The 22,879-nt window shown below is 34.6% G+C and overlaps 2 protein-coding genes across 2 annotated transcripts in view; one reads left to right on the forward strand and one right to left on the reverse strand.

Annotated features, from left to right (window-relative positions):
* The window catches only part of LOC127874035 (uncharacterized protein C5orf34 homolog), a 29,777-nt gene extending 23,290 nt beyond the window's left edge, over positions 1-6,487 (reverse strand). Inside the window, 4 exon segments of the mRNA XM_052418140.1 lie at positions 136-190; positions 526-610; positions 1,029-1,178; positions 6,339-6,487. Of these exon segments, the coding sequence (XP_052274100.1) occupies positions 136-190; positions 526-610; positions 1,029-1,170 (282 nt within the window). The 5' untranslated portion in view covers positions 1,171-1,178; positions 6,339-6,487.
* A 2,953-nt stretch (positions 6,488-9,440) lies between these two features.
* Positions 9,441-13,328, forward strand: LOC127873538 (uncharacterized). The gene is made up of 2 exons (XM_052417420.1): positions 9,441-9,596; positions 12,279-13,328. Exons 1-2 carry the CDS (start codon positions 9,470-9,472, stop codon positions 13,292-13,294), a joined length of 1,143 nt encoding a protein of 380 aa, XP_052273380.1. The 5' UTR covers positions 9,441-9,469; the 3' UTR covers positions 13,295-13,328.
* Positions 13,329-22,879: the final 9,551 nt, after the last annotated feature.

Raw genomic sequence — 22,879 nt, forward strand, 5'->3', positions numbered from 1 at the left:
GAAGGGCCAATAAGGGAAAATCAAAATGTCCTGCCTCGGAGTGTGATCAGAGAGAAAACCTTGATTAACATATTCAATACCTGTTAATAAAAATCACAGACAGATGTTGGCCTTCAAAACAACTGGGCAACTTACCACAATGTGATCTTGTTCCAACAATTCCTGACACAGAAACGGGCGTTCTGCAAACCTGCAACACAATTTTGATTGCTAAAATTATTGAATAGTTACTCCTTTTTCCTATTTATTTTATTTTGGAAGTCATAAGTACTTCACAATACTGGAATACAAATATCGAGATGAAGAAACATCACACTAACCAACTTGTGCGAAATCTGGGGCAATTAAAATGAAAGTCAAGCAAGTAAATATTTAAAATACCTATATCGGTAGTCACACGAGAAGCACATTTTCACATTAAAATTCGGGCAAGAGCTCTCAAAAGTTAGCCTCAAGACTTAAATTATTATTACTTCTAGATATACATGTAATAAAACATCATCTTTTGGACAATAATGTGTTTACCTGTTTCTAAAATCCAGCGCAGCTAGTAACAAGTCTTTAAATTGACTAGTGGCATACTGACATCTTTGTTGTACAGACTTCAGCCCTGAAATTCAATTGTTACATTTTTTACTTTTACAGTAAATATAAAAAATACTAATATGAACAGCCATTTTATGGTTTTTAACTTTAAGCTTCTTGACATTGAATTGGAACAAGAGTGTCCATAAACCATCACAAAGATGGATATTAAAATGTATTATATTAAAAAGGATTTTTTTTTTACATAACAGCGTTCTTTATGACCATTATCACATTGAATAATATGCAAACAAAATGTTCATTAGTTTAGCATTGAATATAATTTTGCTGAATATGTGTGTACAAACTGCCTTAAAAACTGTCTATTCATATTAGGCGTAACAGTCCTTTACTGACTAATACATGTACTACAAAGCTGAAACAAAGCAAAAATACAATTGTTAAGACTTACATTGTTAAATTTTATAACAGTATAAACATACCATGTACAGGGTGAGCATCTTGCATGCAGTGATGTGTGAATGATGAACCGCAGGGAAGGACGTGCAAACGTGATCCGTCAGAGTACCTCACCACGGTAGCATCATTGCTGTACAGCACCATCATTGTGGGACGCACTGGCATGATGATAACTGAAAGAGTTGGGTTCTCTTTTTTAGGCAGCTTTTTTTTCAGATTTTTATAGTTAAGAAAATAGGTTATGTAATCAAATTGGATTGCAAGATTCACATGATCAAATTTTGTTAAGAATTTTAACAACAAGAAACCGTTGGAGATGGGTGATGCTCCCCAAAGTTTTTTTTTGTCACAATATTGCACTATATATTCAGATAAAAGAAAACGTCTTGAGGGGCATAACTTTGTACAAAACAATACGATGGATTGTTTAGCAATTTAAAAATGTCAAAGGGCCATAACTCTCTGAATAAATCATCTAACCAAAACGCATAAATAACATGCGCATCTCCTAAAGGTAGTTAAGCTTCGCATAAAGCTCCATTGAGTTCCAGTCAGTAGTTGGGAGGACAAGAATTGCACAATATGTACAGTTTATAGAAAATTTCAAAGGGCCATTGCTCTGTGAAAAATCATCTGCCCAGAACCAGCTGATAATATGCACACCTCCTCCTGGTAGTGAAGCTTCCCATAAAGTTTAATTGAATTACGGTCATTTATTGTTGAGAAATAGCCCAGACAAAAATTGTGCACGGACGGACACACACACGGACAGACAAAGCGGCAACTATATGCTCCCCCCAAAAATTTTATTGGGAGCATAAAAATGACAGATTGCACACAAACCATCACACAGCTACATGTAAAAGTGTTTATTATTTTTTAAGATTTACCCCACTTTGCCCAGATTAAAACAAGGCCTTGTTTTTTTGTGAAAATGCTTCATCACAATTATAAGGGCTCTATTCAAGAGTGGAAACAAGTTTGTTTAATAAGATTTGACATTGTGACCTATATTTTGACCTCACCTAATCAAGATTCTTACTTGACCATGATAATGTCAAGATACATTATATATTCTAACCTGGTTTCCTAAAGATTTTGTAAAGACTTTGTCATGAGAACAGTTTTTCAAATATTTTTTATTATTTAACCTGGTCAGGAAACGAAAATAATATTTTGAGGCACTTGACTGTAGGACAAGTTCCAGTCCTTTTCCACTAATCCTTTTTTATTTGTACTACTTCGCACGGAATTGTTCAATACATCATGTAAATTGATCATGTTTAGCATCTTTTAAGATGACAGTACCAGACTTCCCACAAACTGTTGGTACGACGGACAAGACCAACATATTTTGAGATGGTCTTTTAATAATTCAAAAATTACCTAGGCCTAAACCGGAGGGCCCATCTTCATTATTCTCAAAGTTCCTACATGATTGGTTTTAATTAGATCACATTAGTATACAGCTAATTGAATTTTCAGTTTGGCAAAAAAAAATGTCTTGGTTCAGGGTACCCGACCGACCCTATTTTTTACCCCCAACCCTAACATTGTTTTGGTCAGCGGAAAAAATCCGATAGCGATGTTTTTCGCCGGTACGGTACAGTACTAGTTTTACCTATAGGGCATTGTATCCAATAACGACAAATCCATTTGTTTACGCTTTATAAACATTATGGCGTCCACGTCTCTAATATTGGCAATACACATCGCAAATTGTGACCACACAAAAAAATTCATCTCAACACAAATTGGTTTCCGGACGTTTGCATTTTGGTAGATTCTGTTCCAAACACTGCTTATTAAAACAGGAAAATGTTAGATACGAAAACATCAATATATTAAATATCTGATCATGTCTAACACCGATTGGAATAAATCAATCAACTTATTTCAAAATAAGTCAAAATTTAGCGCATCTTAACTACAGAAAATAAAAATCTATTTTTAGCACATTATGCACATATCTCTCTTCTGTGACTTTTCTGAAGTTCACCAGTGACTTCCAAATTCAACCTTACACTACAAAATAAATACTGTTTACTTTGCGATCATTTTCGCCGTTTTTACACAATCTTGGGACCTGAGTGCACTGTTATGAAGTAGGAAGCGAGACAATTCACCCCCAAGACAATTCACCCCCAGAAGACAATTCACCCCCTAGACAATTCACCCCTGCTCCCTGGACAATTCACCCCCATATAGTTAATGTTTTTGTGTTCTTTTTCTGTTTGTTTAGGATTTAGTAATTATGAATAACTGTTTTCTAAGGATAGTTATTTGTATTCTATTATTTTTTATAAAGATCTAATAAAAGCACATAAAGATGTTCTTAGAATGTCTTTCTTTTTTTCCATAAAATTACTTGCAATTGGAACATAAGTGTGCTTTTTATCTATTGATGTTTGTTTTTATTATTAACAATATCTTATTATTGTTTTTATGACATTAAATATTTGATTATGTGTTTTTGTCTTATTTAATAATGTTTTTTATTAATTAAAACAGTTTATATTTGTAAAAGGTGTATAAGTAATAATGGTATTGGATAGATTATTTGGAAATAATCCAATGTTTTTTATTTGATAAGTTATGCAAGATTTCGAAATTTTCATAATATTACTATATTTATTTTTAAATGGGAAATATAATAATAAAATATCTGTCACATAATCACTCTACAAAGTAACAACACCTAAAAACAAGAGCACCGCCTTACATGGGTCTCTGTGAATCCACTCACCATGTCACCATGTACATATGTTACTGACAGAATTCGCAAAAGGCAAATATGTACTACAAAATAATAATCATTTGAATATGTGATAAATGTAAAACCTTTATGAATATAAAAATACATTGTATTTATGGATGAAAAATGAATACATGATGTGTTCTCTTATGTGAATTCTGTATGCAGGTTAGCATTAGTACAGAGGGTGATTAAAAGGCAAAAGATGCATAAAGAACTATCATTCCTAGCTCGTTATGCATCATGAAATGATGAATAATATACAACGACGTAACACCCCATGTGCAATGTTAATCATTTGGTCAGTGTATAAACAATCATTGGTGCATTAACTGATCCTTTTTCACCCTGAAATCAGTCGACTGGTTAAAAAAAGTATGAAAAAACAAACAATACCTACCCTCCTACATTTTTCTGGCGTTGTTCACTGAACCAAAAGTTTTTTTTTGTTTTTTACCTTTCAATAAATAAACTTAACATTTAAGTCCAACTATCAATAAGAAAAACAATGTTTGAATAAAAGAACATGTAAAATGGAATATTTTGTATGCATGTATATCATTCATGCCAGATGTCCTGATCTTGGCGGGACAGTCCTGAGTTTTGGCTGTTTGTCCCAATGTGACACAATTTGTCCCGACATTCGTACAAAATGATGTTCTATATGGTCACAATAAAATTCACTATTCAAGCTCCGTCTGGCTTAAAATACCAATGCTAATCCCTTTATGGCCCCCTAATTAATAAACCATATCTACTAGTCGAGTGATCCAGTGTTGATTTTGACATTTTATCAGAGCTCTATCGGCAAATTATTGATATTATCGGCATTCACACCATGGTGTTTGTATAATAGGGTCGCTAATTGCTAGCGATAGATGCATCAAAGTGACGCAGACTGCTTTAGTTAATGGTCCAAATAAAGTCCAAATATTCTATTAAGCGGTATTCAGTGCATTATACCACCTGAGACAATAAAACCTGTCAACACACCAGTTTTGTATATCAAACAAATTGAGCGCTGACCGATACAAATTGATGTATCATATAAATTTTCTTTCTTTTGTTGCTGATTTTCAGAAAATAATTTGTACCTATTGCATCAGTCTAAATTTAGAGTTAATTGATGGTTGGTTGAGTAAAAACAGTGCTATGCGGGCACATCGCCTTGAACGATAATGCATGCCTCTGTCCAAGATTGAAGTCAAATAGAGGCAAACCCTACATTTCACGTTATGGATTCATCCCCATAGTGCACATGTGTGTTTACTTCCAGAAAAGGTGAACATCTGTGTTCATGAAATTTGTAAACACATTTACTGTCAATATTTGCCAGAAATTATTAGTTTTTGTAAGTAATATACAGATTACTGACTACAGTAAAGGTGGCATGAGTGATCGTTATAGGTGTCCCGCTTTTTTATCAAATGTCCCGACATTTTTAATGGAATGTCCAAATTTGGACCTGAACATTCAGGGTTCGACACTTAGGCACGTCCAACAGATATTGTCTAGTAAGATCGGTGGTCGGGCTAGTAAAACTGCGGGCTAGCTTGTCCGACTGGTCATACATAAATTTTAAAAAACCTGTACTGATTCATATAACTATAAATAACTGCTGTGAAAACCTTAACTTTTAATGTGTAAAATTACTCTTGTATCCGTAATTTACATTACATACAAACAAAACAAGTATATTTAAATAAACGCGGAGCATTCACATGATTCATCGCTATTTATAGACGCAAAGAAGAGCTTCCTGCAGAAATTGATTTTTTCAATTGGTCAAGTTGTCATGAATATTAATGATTTTCTGCAGTGTCGTAAAACTGATTTTACGACTGCTTTCGAAAATCGGTATCGTCAATGTAAACATTTTTGCGTAGCAGCAAACAAGATAATGTAATTTAAAGAATGGCTTTGTTCAAGTTCGGATTTTTGTCCGACAAATCAGTTAATAAAAAAGAATCTGACGCTTAACTGACACGAAACGTAAATATGAAGAAACACGAAAACGTCAATTTTATCCTAGTTAAAATCGAGTCAGTTCCCATGGCTTGAATTTGACGAAGAAAAGCAAAAAAAGGGTTATTTTATTGTTTTACTCTATGCATAAAAAATCTGGTGTTCACTGATTAAACAGTAACATGACACAATTGTGTTCATTTGCTATGTCATTTATGGTCTAGTAGACATCAGGTTTGGGCTAGTACATTTTAAGAGGAGCTGGTCCGACAGTCTTGCTGTAAAAATAGTTAATGTCGCACCCTGACATTTCTAGCATGTATGATGTATACAGAATATAATCAATTGCAAATATGACATGGGGACATGAACTTGATGAAGGCAAGTGGCGAAGTGCTCTTTTAAACTTTGCAGTTTTCTAATCAAAGCTCTTATGAAGACAGTTACAACCATCAACACTTAACTATAAAAGAAAGTTAACACATGTTGTCCGATTGTGCTCAAATCTCCCGATCTAGTTAAAAGTTTAAATGTCAAAGCTGTCAAAAAGCTGAAAAGGCCAAACTGGCGCAAGTGTCGCGAATATATATGACAACCTGATAAACCGCCTTACCAAAAGTATTCCTATACGAAATTCAAATAATTGTTATCCGATAATAACATTTGTATTTATATGGCAATTCATTAATATACTTTGATGTGCCTATGGTGCTTATTTTTTTAGAAAAGGCACCGTGTCCTATGTAAACAAGTTTAAAATTGTTCCCGAATATTGTTTAGCGTTTTCGGTCTTTTAGGTTACAAACAACTAAATGTTTTTTTAATAGACCATGCATTTTTATTTAATTATTACAAATCCCTACAAATAACCAAATGTACACTAATATTCAATAATACTTCTTTCATTGGCTGTTCATTTTATTCTATTTTATTCATTTTTAATACAGAAAGTCTGAACGATATTCGGCCCATAGGCTGACGGGACAAACGGATAAAAAGAATAAGGCTTCATATGTATGTATCCAATACCAACGGCCTATCAATTAGTGTTTACTTCTTCAACCGGTATACATGTAGAGTATCGGCGATATATTTAAAATACAACGTATAAAGATGCTGTTGTTAATGTTTTTGTCGTAGATGTCTAATCCCTTTAAAACAAAATACTGACTTTATGGATTAATATATTTACATTATGAGATGTAAACAGTCGTTAAACTGCTGGACTACTGACATCCTCAGTCGAGAGCCACCGATCACTGAATGTTTCGACCCATTAATCGTTTATTCATTAATTGTTATTTGTATGCCCCGAAGGAGGGCATATAGTGATCGGACAATCCGTCCGTCTGTCCGTCACACTTTGCGCTTAGGTTTCGAAAATTCTCATAACTTCTATGTCGCTTCAGATAGCAATTTCATATTTGGCATGTGTGTATATATGGACATGGCATTTCCATACGCACACAAATTTTGACCCCTGTGACTTAGCTTGACCTTGAACTTAGGGTCCGCGTTTAGGTTTCGAAATTTGCGTTTAGGTTTCGAAAAAAGCTCATAACTTATATCGTAATATCGTAACATCGTAATATCGATATGATTACTGTAGAAATATATGCTTGTTATTGTTAGTTACTGAAATCCTATGTTTCTGAAAATTACTGTAGAAGTATTTTATTCCAAATGCGTTATGACATACTATTATAAACTGTGCGTGTAAATTCACGTATATATATTATTTTAATATATTATAACATTTTATTGTCTTGCTTACAGAAATAAAATTGGACTGTCTTGGCAAGATCGTTTGTTTTAAATTAATATCATCAAATCACCAGGCAAGGAATATATATATATATTTAATAATTAGTGCTAAACACAGAAATAGAAATAACATTATATGAATAGCATTAAGCGCACGAAACAAACATCGAAATATCCTAAAAGATCCAAAAGATCCCGAGTAAGATCGGTAGTAAATATATCGGATTAAACATGTAGATGCGTTTAATTGGACTGTAGCGGTGACATGTTTATGCGACGCACTGGGTATGTCTCATTCGTGAGTCAGAGAGCAACTAAAAAGATTTCAGCAGTAACGTCCACCTGTTCCATTAACAATTGTGGATATACTCTATAAAGCTTTTTGATAGTGTGCATTTCGATGGACAAAAAAACAACAACACACAAAACCTACATTTCAATTGATTAAATTTCAACTAATCACGAATAACCCGGTATATATTTTCGATTTGACAACTTTGAATCCAGAATCATTAACAACGCATCGATTTATAACAGTTCATGTAAAACGCATCATTACTATAGCATGGCCGAATGTATTTTATGGTAAGGTCGATGAGTATTTAAACCTGCCCATTTGAAACAAGAAATATCTTTAAAAAAAGATATACGGCGTTGATTGTGGTTTGAGTTTGTGAAAGGTAAAGAGTTCAAAAAATGAGACCAAGGATAGCGAATGTCTTTTTCTGTGCAGTTCTTAGCTGGATCACACGCAATACGGGATGTTACGCGGTGTTTTCGCGGCTTATTTTACATAATTACATATTGCTGGTCATAAACCTATAGATACAAAACAGAAAACCAAATGAAGAATGGAAGAGAAATTTAAACATATGAGTCAACCGGCCACACGCGAAGTATCCGTACATATTTTAAATATTTATACGCGCGTTCTTCGAACAAACCTGTTTTAGTGGTTTGTCGGGCATTGCTTTTTGATTCGATTATTAACAGTATCGAGAATCATCGCGCTCATGCTTAATACATAAGGCAATATGGTGGAATAATTCTTGTTAAATTAATTAAAAATACTATTTATCATGGTATTGTTGAAAACACATAAAGACTCTATTATTTACATACCATAATTATATCGCTGAATATCTTCATTTAACAGCTTTTGTTGTCTAAAGAAAATCTCAGTTCACCTAGTTCACGGATAGGGTCAATATTATATAACAAACTGGCCACGAACTCAGGTTAGCACATAAGCGTCTTCGGACGCAGCGATGACCTTTAAATAAACCCTGGTAACTCGCGGGTTGAAATGCAATGTATTAAAGTGAGGCCACGCTTCCACTGCTTTTTATACTTTTACATGTTAACATGTTGATAGGAATATGAAAGTCAGTACTAAAATGAGAACATAGCCTTTAAGTAAAAACGCTGTTGCCTCTGAAAATAAAAGGTGGACGCACTAACTGTATTGATGTCGAGATTGAGTGTAAAATTGTTGCATCTATTAAGTCTTTTCATTCGAGATAAAATTGTTTCATGCTGAACACGCAGTAAAACAGTGTTACAAAGACGCGGACATGTTTCCAATGTTCTGATGGTATGCTCATATCAGTCTATGGGATAACTGAAGTGTATTCATTCTGAACTAGCCGCGGGAAATTTTATATGAATTTTATTTGACAGTTACAAAGGTCAGGTAAGGTGAAAAGCTGGCGTATACAGCTAACGCCGAAAAAATGCCTATCCAGTTGTAATTGGAGAACAGAATAATGCCACACAGCGTATTTCTACCTGCATTGACAATAATAGCTGATCCTGTAATTTGACACTTTACACGTTAAGTATAAACTTGATTGGTAAAGTTGGAAGCGCGATTTCAGCCTATACAACGGAAATATTTAATTCAATAGTTGTTTACATTTACAATTGATACGATCAACAAATAAGGATAAAATAGCGGTGTGTTGCTCTTGTGTAAGACAAATGTTTATCAGCCAACTAACTAGACCTTGTATAACATGGCGGAGAATTCAGATCAAGAAGAAAATCACTCTTGTGATGAGTACCGTTGTTTTGTTCTTCGTGTATTGGAAGTTTGGCACATTTAATGGTAAGTTTAAGGGTTTGTTTGCGCATATATACATGTCTGTATTATATGATCACAGCTAAATGTTTAATTCGCACACAACCTAAAATATCTACTCATGTCGTCGTATTTTGAAAGTTGATCCTTAGCAAGCAGAAAATAAAAGTACAGTGTTCCATTGTCGCTGATTTAGATTTCAAATGTGGGCATACATGTGTTTATTGACGGAAGAAAGTAACCGTTGTCGTGGATTTTGTACAGACTACTTCTCCGCGAAGTTCAACCACGTGAATGTATACAATGTATATCAACAACAATGTTGCTGATTTTATATCACGGTCGTAAATCAAATATGAATCGACATTATAGGCGTGAAAAATCAGGGTTTGTCAAAACACAGGTACCCTTAAACCGACCTTATCATAGACCTTTGACTTAAAGTGATATTATGGGCATCTATCAGTTGATAGGAGTCTATCTCAACCGTTGTTTATTTTTGGTGTTTTTACTTCGTAAACACTTATATTTGTAATGCAGCATCAACATATCAAAACAATATCTCGGAAAGAGAAAAATTATGCATTTAAATATCAACCGTACTTTCGTTTTGACAAATGACGACAGAAATAATTCGATTTACGATGTGAATCTAAAATTGGTTTTAGTGCAGATTCGTTCATACGACACAACGACACTATTTTGTTTTACGGATCTGTTTTACGGATCTATGTCGGTGTTTAAAATTAAATAATTGCTTAAAGTGATATTATGGACATTTTTCACTGTTGAATTGATCTTAAAAGAATTAACAGGTCAAACGAATTAGTTAAAATATGGTTACTGACCAATTATCTGCAACTCATCTTGCTTCCAGTTGTTTATAAATATATATATATTATATTTGATATTTTACATGACTGGTGAGTCAAATAAGCCGAAATGATCCGTAAAACAAAATACCGAACATAACAAAATCTGTCTTAGGTAGTCGGAAATACCCGACCCCGCACTATTTGAAATTACATTTTGCATGTTTTCGTTCAGTAAAAGTATCATAACTTAGACATTTACGAAGTACTAGTTATACTTTACGAGAATTAAAATTAAGAATTTGGATTTGACTAACATGTTCTCTTACCCTCGATTCGAGCCCGGGACCGCTGAGCACAAAAGCTAACGCTCTACCACTGCGCCGGGCACGCTTCAAATTGCATATGGACAATATGAGCCTTATTTTGGTGCTCAGCTTTTTTCCGAAATATCACGGAAAAGCGTGACAATTTTTATTTTATTTTACCGACTTTGAATTATGATTGTCCATAAATGAACCAATATTTTAAAGATTTGCCTAAGTCGGAAGTGTTATAATACACACATTCTTTTTTAATGTATAAACATTATTATCAAAATCGTCCATTTACTCAACTGTGCACAAGTCTCTTTAATACCCGATTGAGAATCAGAGATTCCTTTAAGTTGGTCTTTTTTAACGTGTTTTTATATTGGTATATATTGGACATTGTCATGCAGCAAGATCTCTGTTGGCTGGATGAAACTGTATATCAATTATCCGAGAATAAGACCCTTTGATTTATTATAAGTCCAAATCAGGACAAAGGTAGGGTAAAAGTAAGGTCTATTAATATGGTTCGATAGTCAGTGGTGTAACACTGGGTAATTATTACAGAGGGCAATCCCTCCCGCAGCATCAAGATACATGGGCGTATATTATATACCATTCCTGTCATACGTTTTTGATGTTTTTTGGCAAGTAACCTGAAAATAATATATATTTTGTTCTGTCTGAAATAAGAAGCATTTTTAAATCACGGAAATGAAATGTATATTAATCAATACAGTTAGATGCACTTTGAAAGTGTGCAAAATTATCATTAAATCTATAGCCTAGTTAGCAAGTAATTTATTATTTTTCAAACGGTACCGCTTTTAAAACCGATTGTAGGATTTCTATACGTATACGTCAATTTCGACAAACACGATTATTTTTAAGTTTTAAAACGCAAAAAGACGGATTTCTACCTTGTAACCACAAGATATATTCTAATTAGCACAGATAAAATTAAATCTATAGCCTAGTTAGCATGTAATTTATTATTTTTCAAACGGTACCGCTTTGTAAACCGAAAGTAGGATTTCTAGACGTATAAGTCCATTTCGACAAACGCGATTATTTATAAGTTTTAAATTGGAAAAAAGACTGATTTCTACCTTGTTACCACCAGATATATTCTAATTGGCATAGATAAAATATATGTCTTATTTATATTTAAATCTACAATGCCATATAAGTTGTTTGGCTTGAAGGATAGATCTTTGTTCGTACAAGTAAAACAGATTTCAAATTGATTATCAACATTTCTGTTGTTTAAAGTTGAAACAGTAACACGAACGGTTTTAACAAATAAGAAAATCTTTTTTTTTAATGTCGTAACAGTCTTTCGATATTTCGCCATTAGCGGTGTTTTTTTTTTATTAACCAACAACGGTTTATTTGTTTGATCCTATTTAAATAAATTTTTAGTGTACATTTAGAGACGAAATGTGGTACCAACTATAGCACGTTTAACTGCACGTGTATCGATTATTGTATATTACTGGTATAAGCCGCGTTTGTCATCAACCATTTGTTGCACTGAAGAATGTCCGATGTTTTGGTTTTAATTTATTGTATAATATTTATTTCAGAAAACATCGAAGGGAATCCTCTTCGCTACGCATCACACGAGCTCGACTCTAAGTATTTCCTCGAACCGCTTGTCACAGAGGATTTTCCAACGGTTATCGGACAGGCGCCTAAAATTCCGCACATTATCCACCAGACATACAAGAACGAGTTCATTCCAAATAAGTATATCCCGTTCATTAAATCCTTCGTTAAGTACAATGCCAACTGGACCTACATGTTCTGGACCGATGCCTCGGCCCGGAAGTTCATTAGCGACAGGTACCCGGATTTTCTCCCGGTCTGGGACAACTACGCAGAACCAATCAACAGGGCCGACGCGCTCAGATACTTCGTCTTATACGAGTATGGGGGTGTGTACGCGGACTTGGATTTTGAGTGCTTACGTCCCCTGGATAGGGTAACTATGAAGTATACAGCAGTGTTTCCTCTGGAACCTTTCGAGCACGCCGTGTTTCGCCTACGCATTCCTTTCTGCGTCAACAACGCCATCATGATGGCGCAACCGAAGCACTCGTTCCTAAGGCACATTGTCTACACGATCTCCAGTTTTAGGCCGATGAAAGGGACGCTTGACGTAGCAGGACCGATATTTGTCACGACGCAGTACATGCTTTACAACAACTTCTCAGTCGGCGAGTTTTACAAGGTCGCCGAGGACCATCAAGGGAGCTCACCGTATCACTACAAAGGGAGGTTACACGAGACGGATCCAAGAGCTGTATACGTTCCCAACACGCATTACTTTATGAACACTTTGGCGGAAAATTGGTTCAGCAAGTCCTACTGGCACTACAGACGAGTGTGCTCGAACCTCGATCCAACTTCCGGGACCCTAGAACGCAAAGCCTGCAACGAATTCAAGGCACGAGAGGACAGAAGCGAGCATGACCACTTCCGGTTTACTTATACCAGACACCACTGGTTTTTCACTCACAATACTTTGAACTTTTTACCGGACGTGACTAGATACACAAATATACAGAAAATAGTCCCGAATTTAGTGTCATACACTTGACAAATTATATATTATAATTAAAGATTTAAAAGTGTACCATTTAAATAACTATGTTCTGATTTGTTCAATTATTTCAATATACCGCCTCAGGGTTTTCAAGCTGTCAGTGTAATATTTGTTAGCAGTTTAGGTCAATATAAAATAAATTACACACGACATCTTTGTACTTTGTGCAAGCATACAAAAGTCTCTACAACCTATCACAGCACAGAGACTTGACTTGATTCGATGATAGCTTTATCAAATCTCTGCAGCCATTACAATTATACGGAATCCGGAGAGTGCCATCTATAATCTCGCCCTTCCTCCGTCAAGGGCGACACACGACGCACGAAGCGACACACGATATTATGCGCGACACACAAAGCGACACAATATCTTTTGCGCGACACACGAAGCGACGCGCGAGAATGTACCCCGACATATCGCCCTTGTGTAGGTAGCCCAAAAGGCGATATATCGTGGGAAATATCGCGTGTCGCTCCGTGTATCGCGCAAAAATTCGTTTGTCGCTTCGTGTATCGCTCGAAATATCGTGTGTCGCTTTGAGTATTGCGCACAATATCGCGTTTTCAAAAAAAATCAGGGGAGATAAAAATAGGATATTTTCCGTCATCAAGCATCGAGGGCAGCCATATTAATAATAAATGGTTAAAAATTATTGTAACACCGTTTAAAAACGCGAAAGTCGACATGCGATAGTATTTCAGCGATATTTGAACAGTACACTTGTGTGTCGCGCAAAGTTTTAAAGGGACTGTCCAACAGATTAATACGTCGTTCGACGCGAATCGATATTTTGGGAAACTACGAGGATTGCTGATATAGATAAAACATACCTCGATAATTGTTGTGAGCGTGGATGGTCGAGTGGTAAAGTCGGGAGACATTTTTCTCCAAGCTTCCATGACTCTAGGGGTCAGTGGTTCGAGCCCTGGTTAACGTTTTTTCTTCTTTTTTAAAATTGTATTCTTATTTTTTACTGGAGATTTTTAGTTCAAATGTTTAAATTTATCAATACAAAGCATTTAAAGCAGTTTATGGCAAGCTCAAATATCTATATTTACAGAATAGAAAAACGCAAGTAGAATGAAAATAAAAGAAAGCATATAGGTCAGCCGGCATTAAATGAATCATCTGTACATATTTGAAATATGTATACGCGCGTTCTTCGAAAAGACCGGCGTTATCAGTTCGGAATCCATTTTAAACTTATTGGCGGGTGCACACAGCGGCGGATAATATGCCAGGTTAAAAGTAGATTTTACATCCGTTGGTGCGGATTTTGACACCCGACGCATATATACACGTCGCTCTTGATTACAGAAACATTCCCACGCACGGATTTCAACCGTCTGTGTTTATAATCAATTAAGTGCACGAGTACTAGAATTGGTATAGCGTTTTTTAAAGGCGTATGTCCAGGCGTATGCCGGGAAAACAGGGCTTAATGTATTTTTTTATTCAGCTCTATAATATTTATATCAAAACTGTATGAAACAATGTCGGTGAACATTAATCCGGTGTTAATTTTTGAAAATATTGAGGCGTTCATTAATTACGGATATAAACGGAGCATTAATCCGAATACATGTATAGAAAAACACCGGGCGTATTGCATATTAGTTCGGAGACATGACTCACAAATGACCAACAGCTGTTTCATATGAAAATGAGATTAATACGAAATACCTACCTATCTACAATAAAGTTTATATGCGTACTTCAATATTATAGTTTTATAGCATTGCATGTGGTGCAATATAAGTGTTTTCTTATGAAAGAGCTGTTGGTCATTTGGGAGTCATGCTATGCTGTACATATACATGCAAACCTTAATTTAGATTAAACAAAATAAAACACTAGGTATTTGTCAAGATCCATAAGAGTCAAAAACATTCGTGTCGTAAGAGAGTAATCGTGGGCAGCGAGACTTGTTCATATAGAATTGAACCTCTAATTCCTTCTTTCGAAATAATTTCATGTCTCCGCACTAATATGCAGTTTGTCGGCAGTTTTTTTTTATAATTCTACAGTAGAATGATTAATACCGTCGAACGTCTTATATTACACACACTAACTGTTGGCGTTTAGTACGCGATAAAACATATAAGAATACAAAATAATAATATAACAATTAATAAAAAAGATAACTATTGATTTCCTCAAGTGAATATGTTTTCCAAAATATTCGCACCAATGTGGAATTTATTCAAGACAGTTAATTCGCATAAAACCTTATAAAATAGGAGAGAGCTGTTTATCATTTGGAAGTCAGGTCCCAAAATGTGTTTTAAATGAAACTTAGTTTCAAAAAGGGTGGTTAACGCGTTTTAATTCGGAAATAAATGAATTAAAAGACATCAAACGCGTCGAGATAATAAAATATTCTTGATTTATGTTATAAAGACGCTCAAATCAGTATATGTTTTAATGAAAAAGTACAAAGCAATTAATGCAAACAATGGGAAAGTATTGACCCCCTGAGAAAAAACAATACGTCAGATTACGACTCATGCATTGCAGTATATGTATTTTTAAAGTGCCATACTACGATATTTGACAAGTACGTTTTAAAAATTATTGGTGAAGCGGGGAAGGCGGCGGTGGGCGGATATTAATAATCCGATACGGTAAATACATGGACATTAATTACAAATGAAATGAAAATAAATGAAATTTAATTAAAGGATTTAAAGGATTTAAAAAAATTATGTAAATTCATAAAAGTATTATTTCAAACATTAACCCGCTGATAATTTTAACTTGGTGTATATGTTAAATTATGTTTGTAATCTTTTATGTATTTCAACAATTAAACTTCATAAGACTAATTCATATCCAAAAAAATATTACTTTAAACGCTAACACGTTGATAAATTTATTTATGTAGAGAACAAAATCATGTCTAATGCAGTACTTTTTGCATCTCGTCTCAATCAAACAATTAATATTTTATAAGATGAATTAATCATCTTACATATTGGTATTACTACATCATAGTTCATGTTGAATACCTAACTTCATTCACTTTGCATGTTTAAAATATTTTAACGCATGTTTTTTCAATCTGGCAACAAATATCAATGTCACAAATTTGAAATTACTGATTTACTTATAAATGTCGTTAGCAAATTGTGATTTATATTTTAAACCTTGCACTAGCCAAATTATATGCAATGTACATGTATGTTTATATCTCAAGCTTATTGTTCACCTTGCTGGAATATGTTTTTTAATCAATGACACTTGACACTTATTACTTATTGCAGCACTTCTACTCATCCCCCCCAGGGCCGTACCCAGGATTTTTTTACTGGGGGGGCCCAACCGAGGAGGGTTTGGGAGGGGTCCCCCCTCCCTATATATATACTTTTTTTAATTTGGCACTTTGCAAGGTGAATTTTAATGCTTATAAAAAAACGTATTTTGTGATATGAATTAATGGAATATAACAAGTAAACCAGCACATTTCGGAAGTCTTAAGCTTTAAACATTGGTGTGAATTCACAACAATATTAAAAGCTTTAGATTTCCGAAACTTACAGGTTTAAACTGACGATTATCCACATCAACTCTCGTATTGCTTCTACCATTTTTTCTCACAAATCAATAACGTCACAGTTTTTTGTAATCTGATTTTTTGGGAAAGACCTTGCCAGTATTTAGGAAAAAAATTGCGCGAAATGCCTAATTTTGGGGGGAAATAATGAAAGTCTTAAATAATCAATTTAACATATTTTACTGTTTTCAAACAAATTCAAGGAAAGAGATAATTTATTTATACAATATTTTTCTACACTGGATCAGGTTAACTTATATAATGAGATCGATTTGTTGTTACAATTGACATTTTTTTACCAATGAGCCATTAATAGGTTGATATTACTCAATTCTCGGTACTCAATTATTTTAAACTGAATTCTGCCAAATTCATATCTGTTGCTGATATTCTCATCGTAGCCTTTTTTAGTGATTTCCTTTCAAAAATTATAAATACTCAGTTTTAATACCTTTGTCAGTGTTTTTGTTCCGGATCAAATTCAGGGCACTATTCTCAATGCAAAAAGTATATATTGGGACTAAAAAAATTCCCAATAAAAGGTTTAAAAGGTTTAAAAAAAACACAATTAAACTTTTAGAAGGGAAAAATAAGTATAGGGCCTTCTCAAAGAAGGAAAAAAACTTGAGTCGGCAATTATCAGACCATAGTCTACGACCTCCTGTAGCAGTTGCTTCCATTCGCTGCACTTATCAAAATACATGTTACATCAACCATCGATAGATGAATCATTCATGATTACAATGGGGGACTGATCGGGGATGTGTGTACAAGGCGATAAGAAAACATTGCCTAGAGGCTTATCTCGATTGGCGAGCGTTAATCCCCTTGTTTATCAGGGACAATAAAACATAGCTGCTCTTTTGTTTTGAGGGAAAGTGTACTGTGGGCCCTTGCACGAGAGAACAAATTGCAGTGGGCCGATTATTAAAAAAAAATCATAGTTCGACAGCCAGCTGGGGGGGCCCGGGCCCCTGGGCCCATGGCCTGGGTACGGGCCTGCGGCCCCTCTCCATCACCCATCAATGCCTTTCACCATTGATTTCATGTGCCATGTGTAAATTTACACAACTTCACAAATACATGTACAGTAAAGTACTTTTTGTCATGCAATCTCACTACTGCAGGTCAAATATAATAAACAAACAGGTTATTCAGGCCAAAGGAAAAAAAAAGTTTATTTCTCGGGTCAACATCATCATTCCCCCACTCAATTCAAATGTATGTCTCATATCTTTTTTCATCTCCACTTCTCTTTCTCTTTTCTATTTTCTATGTAAAGTTTAACACCCTGTCACAATTGTTAATATCTCTTTGTAAAAGATGCATTGACACTGTATACTCATGTGTCACTATATATGTGATTTGAGCTTAATAAAGGTTATGTTGTTGTTGTTGTTTAATTTTATTTAAAAAAGATTTAATTTTTAATTTAATGTTGTTTGCTTGATAATTTTATGTAATGCTCGTTGATACCAATGTATTTATGAGAAAAATTATGTTGTACATTCTGTGTTAGTCTTATACACAAAGAGACCTGTACAGGTTTCTCTACTGAATATCTGCTGAAATTCAACATTTAAATTGAGATAAACTTTGAAATATTTCAGGCCGTGGTAAACTTTCTTATTGAACAGTTCATGTATACCTTTGCCATAATCTGAAATTGTTAGTATGTTTCTAAATCAAGTATCAATTTGATATTAATACAAAAACTGTAGGTTGAACAAAAAATGATTTATTGATTTTAAGCTGTCCCGGTGATGTTCTCTCTATTCCTAAACTGATCTATTTCTTAATAAACTTTTCTAAATAATTTATAATTTTAAGATTGAACAGCAAACAGAAACTCATATATTTATTATGCGTTCACTTATTATTGATACATAATATATGAAAGACATTTTGAATTCAAATCTGCGATAGAGGCTCACACGCATTCTTTTCAATATGGATGTCCCCATTTTTTATTTAAAGCGTTTACTGGTAAGCTTGTGACACCACATGCCGGCACATGCGTAGACAGGATTATAACGATAAGATGCGTAATCTTTATCACTTGACTGAAATATAGGTTGCCGGAATGACACGAATCTTTGTTGCAGCACGGCAAATATAACGTAAAATCCAACTTGTGCCGTGCTGCCCGGGTGTTCGCCAAAGAAATAATTGATCCAAATAGACCAGTGCGTGATGGCCAGTGAAACATAAATGTGCACTGGTGTACAATTAATAAATTAATAAATTGTATTCTGCATAAAACCGACACAATTAAAACCTCATCTAAAAATAGTTGTCTACGCCCCGCCTACTCGTTTACGGCAGTGATTAACTCCGACTTTTCATCCGTATTACCCGCTGACATCAACTGCGCATGCGTAGAGATTAAATAATCGCTTGAAGAGATGAATTCATCCCTTGCGCTTCGTTGCGATGAATTCATCCCGTATAGGGCTTAATTCATCCCTTGCGATGAATTCATCTCTTATAATTCACCGCAATTAACCCATAAAACCACTGGAAAAGGTTTGGTACAGATTAATTCGGATGAAAAGGGGTGAAAACGGATTAATCCCTAAAAATCGGCTGAATGAGGGTTATTTTTTAGGGATTCTAAAGAGATTTATCCCGGAACAAAATCCCAAACCCCACTGTAAAGAAGTGAAACTCCAGCTGCTGGAGCAGTATTGAATTCTCATTATATAGTTGGTCTATATTTTAGGAAAGTGACCAATTGCCAAAACAGTTAAAAAAAAAGCACACAACAGCACAATACAAAACAACATACATAACACATAAAAGAATACAGCTGGGGTCACCGCCTTGGAACGGTAAATGCAAAGCATAGGGGGTTTAAACCGGTTTTAGAGCGCTCAACCTCACACTTGGCCCAGCAATATTCATGATACATTTAAGTGTAAATAAAATTTAACCTCATAGCATTGCAACTCAAATTAAACAATAATAAAAGGGAATTAAAACGCATTCAATTTAATTAGCATTTAATTACTCAATGGTAGGAAAGAGACCAGAGCAACAGAGTTACAACATTTTGAGGAACGATGAAATGAAACTACGAACAAGTGTCAACTACATTCCTTCTTTACAGAAAAAGATTTAAGAATATAGCATCATAAAGTTAATATTTCAGATCATCAATCGGATCGCGCAAATACAGGAAGAAGCAGCAATAATGGGTGTAAAAAATCCATATTAAATAGCTTGGTTGTTTATGTGACTACTACGAAATAAACCAAACAAGAAACGCCTGTAAGAGAGAAATAAAATAAAAATTTAACGCTATAAATCCAATGACCTATGCATGTAGATTTAAACAGTGAAAGTTGGTCGTATGAAGCAATATAGAAGCGATGACATAACGTACCAACTGCGAAATGTAAATACCATAGGATGGACCTCTAGGGATGTTACCATCTAGGAACGGAAAATTCACAATTTCAATTTAAAGTCGTCCCGTTTGTCATATAAACTAGTTGTAATCATATTATTATTAATAGTAAGATATAAGTCTAAATAGGCAGCGTCTGTATTGGATTGACACGATTTATTAAAGACTAGTTCGTTCGGGTAGATTTTGTTAATATATTGTTCAAAGAATGGATTATCTAAATTAAGTATGTCAGCAATGTACCTACTAGTAAGGTTAAAACATTGAATCTAATCTAGTTGTTTAGTTTAAGATAATTCTATTATAAAATCGCTTTCATAACAATATAAAAAAGATCAGCTATATGTGGCGCACAATTAGTACCCATGTTCGAATAGGATAGGAACGAAAGACAAGGTTTTATAGAGTTTTTCTCCCCATACAATAATAATAGTTTCATGTTGTCAAACGAACATAATAGGATGTAAATGGTTTACACAATAATAACATAAGGGTAAAAGAAAGAGAAACTCCGTTTATAGAGTTTTATGTGTGAAACACAGATAACGGATTGACACGTGAACAATGTAGGAGAGAGAGCAGCAGAGGTTTGGGAAGAAAAAGAGAGGTTTTGAAAGGCTTGTTGTGTGAAAGGGGAGAAGAAGGGTTTAGAGTCGTTCTGTAGCATAGTATTAGTATTGATTAAGTAGTCACGAGTGGTGTCTCCACATAATATCGGTTCAATGCAGGGGAAGGAATACATTGATATTGAGTTTATAATTCCGCCGCGAATATGTTCATACTGAGTGCATTCAAGAAAGTAATGTGACATCGTTTCATGAAGTCCGCATATACATAACGGAGAGGAAATAATATTGCGTCTGAAGAGATGGTCATTTAAGACGCTACACTTTGTTCTTAAGCGCGTGTGTAACATTTAAGAGCGTCTTTCACCGTAGGAAAATAATGGATTTGGAATCGGTCGATCTGTGTTAATAAGCCTTTTGAAGGAATGAATCAATTCAGCGTTCTTTACGTCATCGGAAAGATTATTCCATTCAGATACACTGGATGGTAAGAATGAACTCGAATACAGTAATGCTCGCGCTTGAATTGTTTGGAGATTAGATGCATTTCTTAAAGAGTACATGTAATTGCTACGCGATCCAACTGTTTCGGGTAAAAGCGATTGTAAGTAATTACATTGCTAGAGTACATTTTATACATTAATATTAATTTATTATTGCGTCTTCGTTGACTGATAGTTTCCCATCCTAACTCATTATACAGATCTTCTAGTGAGACAAAACGCGTACATCCAGATACTATTCGCGCTGCTTCGGTTTGGATTTTGTCAAGTTCATCTTTTTCATATTGCGAACAATTATCGAATACAACGTCTGAGTTTTCCAAGATTGATCTTATAAACGACACATATATTTTCTTGAGAGTCTTTCTATTAAGCATTATTTTTATTTTACGCATTATATGAATTCGTGTTTAAGCCTTTTCCCTTGTGAAAGATATATGCGAATGCCAGGTACAGTCATTTGATATAAAGACACCTAAATGTTAATGGATATCAACAGTGAGTATATTCACCTTCTGCATAGTCAATGGGGGATGGGATAGTTGATTTATATTGCGGGATATAAGCATTTATTCGGATTTTGATGGGTTAAAACATACAAACCATTTGTCAGCCCAGCTGGATATTTTATCAATGTCTGACTGCAGTACGGCTGCAGTTTCTTTTTGGCGAATTAACTACCATGAATAGGCTGGTATCATCAGCGAACAAATGAATGTGTGCTTGTATGTCAGCTATGGTGTCATTAATATACACTAGAAACATAAGTGGCCCTAAGATAGAGCCGTAAGGGACACCGGCGAGAATTTCGATAGGGGCTGAATGCGCTCCCGGTAATATTACTTTTTGTTTACGATCAGAAAGATAACTAGACTGAAAAGATAATAGATTTCCCCAAATTCCTGCTTGTTGTAGTTTGAATAAGACACCTTTAAGCCATACTTCATCAAAAGCTTCACTAATTTCAAAAAATACAACTCTGACCTCAAGGCCATTGTCTAATGCTCTGCAAAATGTGTTATACCTATGGGGTTTACAGAGCAATATAAAGATACAACGATTCTATTCAAATTATCTCAAGTTTTATTAGGAGTCCGGAGACAAACACAGAATAACTTTATATATGGAAAACTAGAAAGAACATCTTTATCCGTCAGACATAGCATTAATGTAAATACATATTGATTAAAGATAGTATTGCTATTAGAGTAAGAGTTACAGATATGTTTATACAAAATTGGAAAACCGAATTGAGTGAATCACCTAGGGCAAACACTTACATATTAATATCCGACTTTAAATTTCAATCATATTAAAGTGATGTTAACTTTAACAAGCACAAGATGGCCCTTTCTAGATTAAGGGTCTCTGCACATAGGCTTAAAGTTGAAACGGGTGGATGGAAAACAGCAATAGCTATTCCTTATGAAGAACGAAAATTTTCTTTATGCAAAGTTTTACAAGATGAATACCACTTTGTTATGGATTGTACATTCTATACTGATGTAAGAAAGATTTGTTTATTTATAAAGCATGGGAAATAAG

Source organism: Dreissena polymorpha, chromosome 3 (genome assembly GCF_020536995.1).
Source record: "Dreissena polymorpha isolate Duluth1 chromosome 3, UMN_Dpol_1.0, whole genome shotgun sequence".
In the NCBI taxonomy this organism is placed as follows: Eukaryota; Metazoa; Mollusca; class Bivalvia; order Myida; family Dreissenidae; genus Dreissena; species Dreissena polymorpha.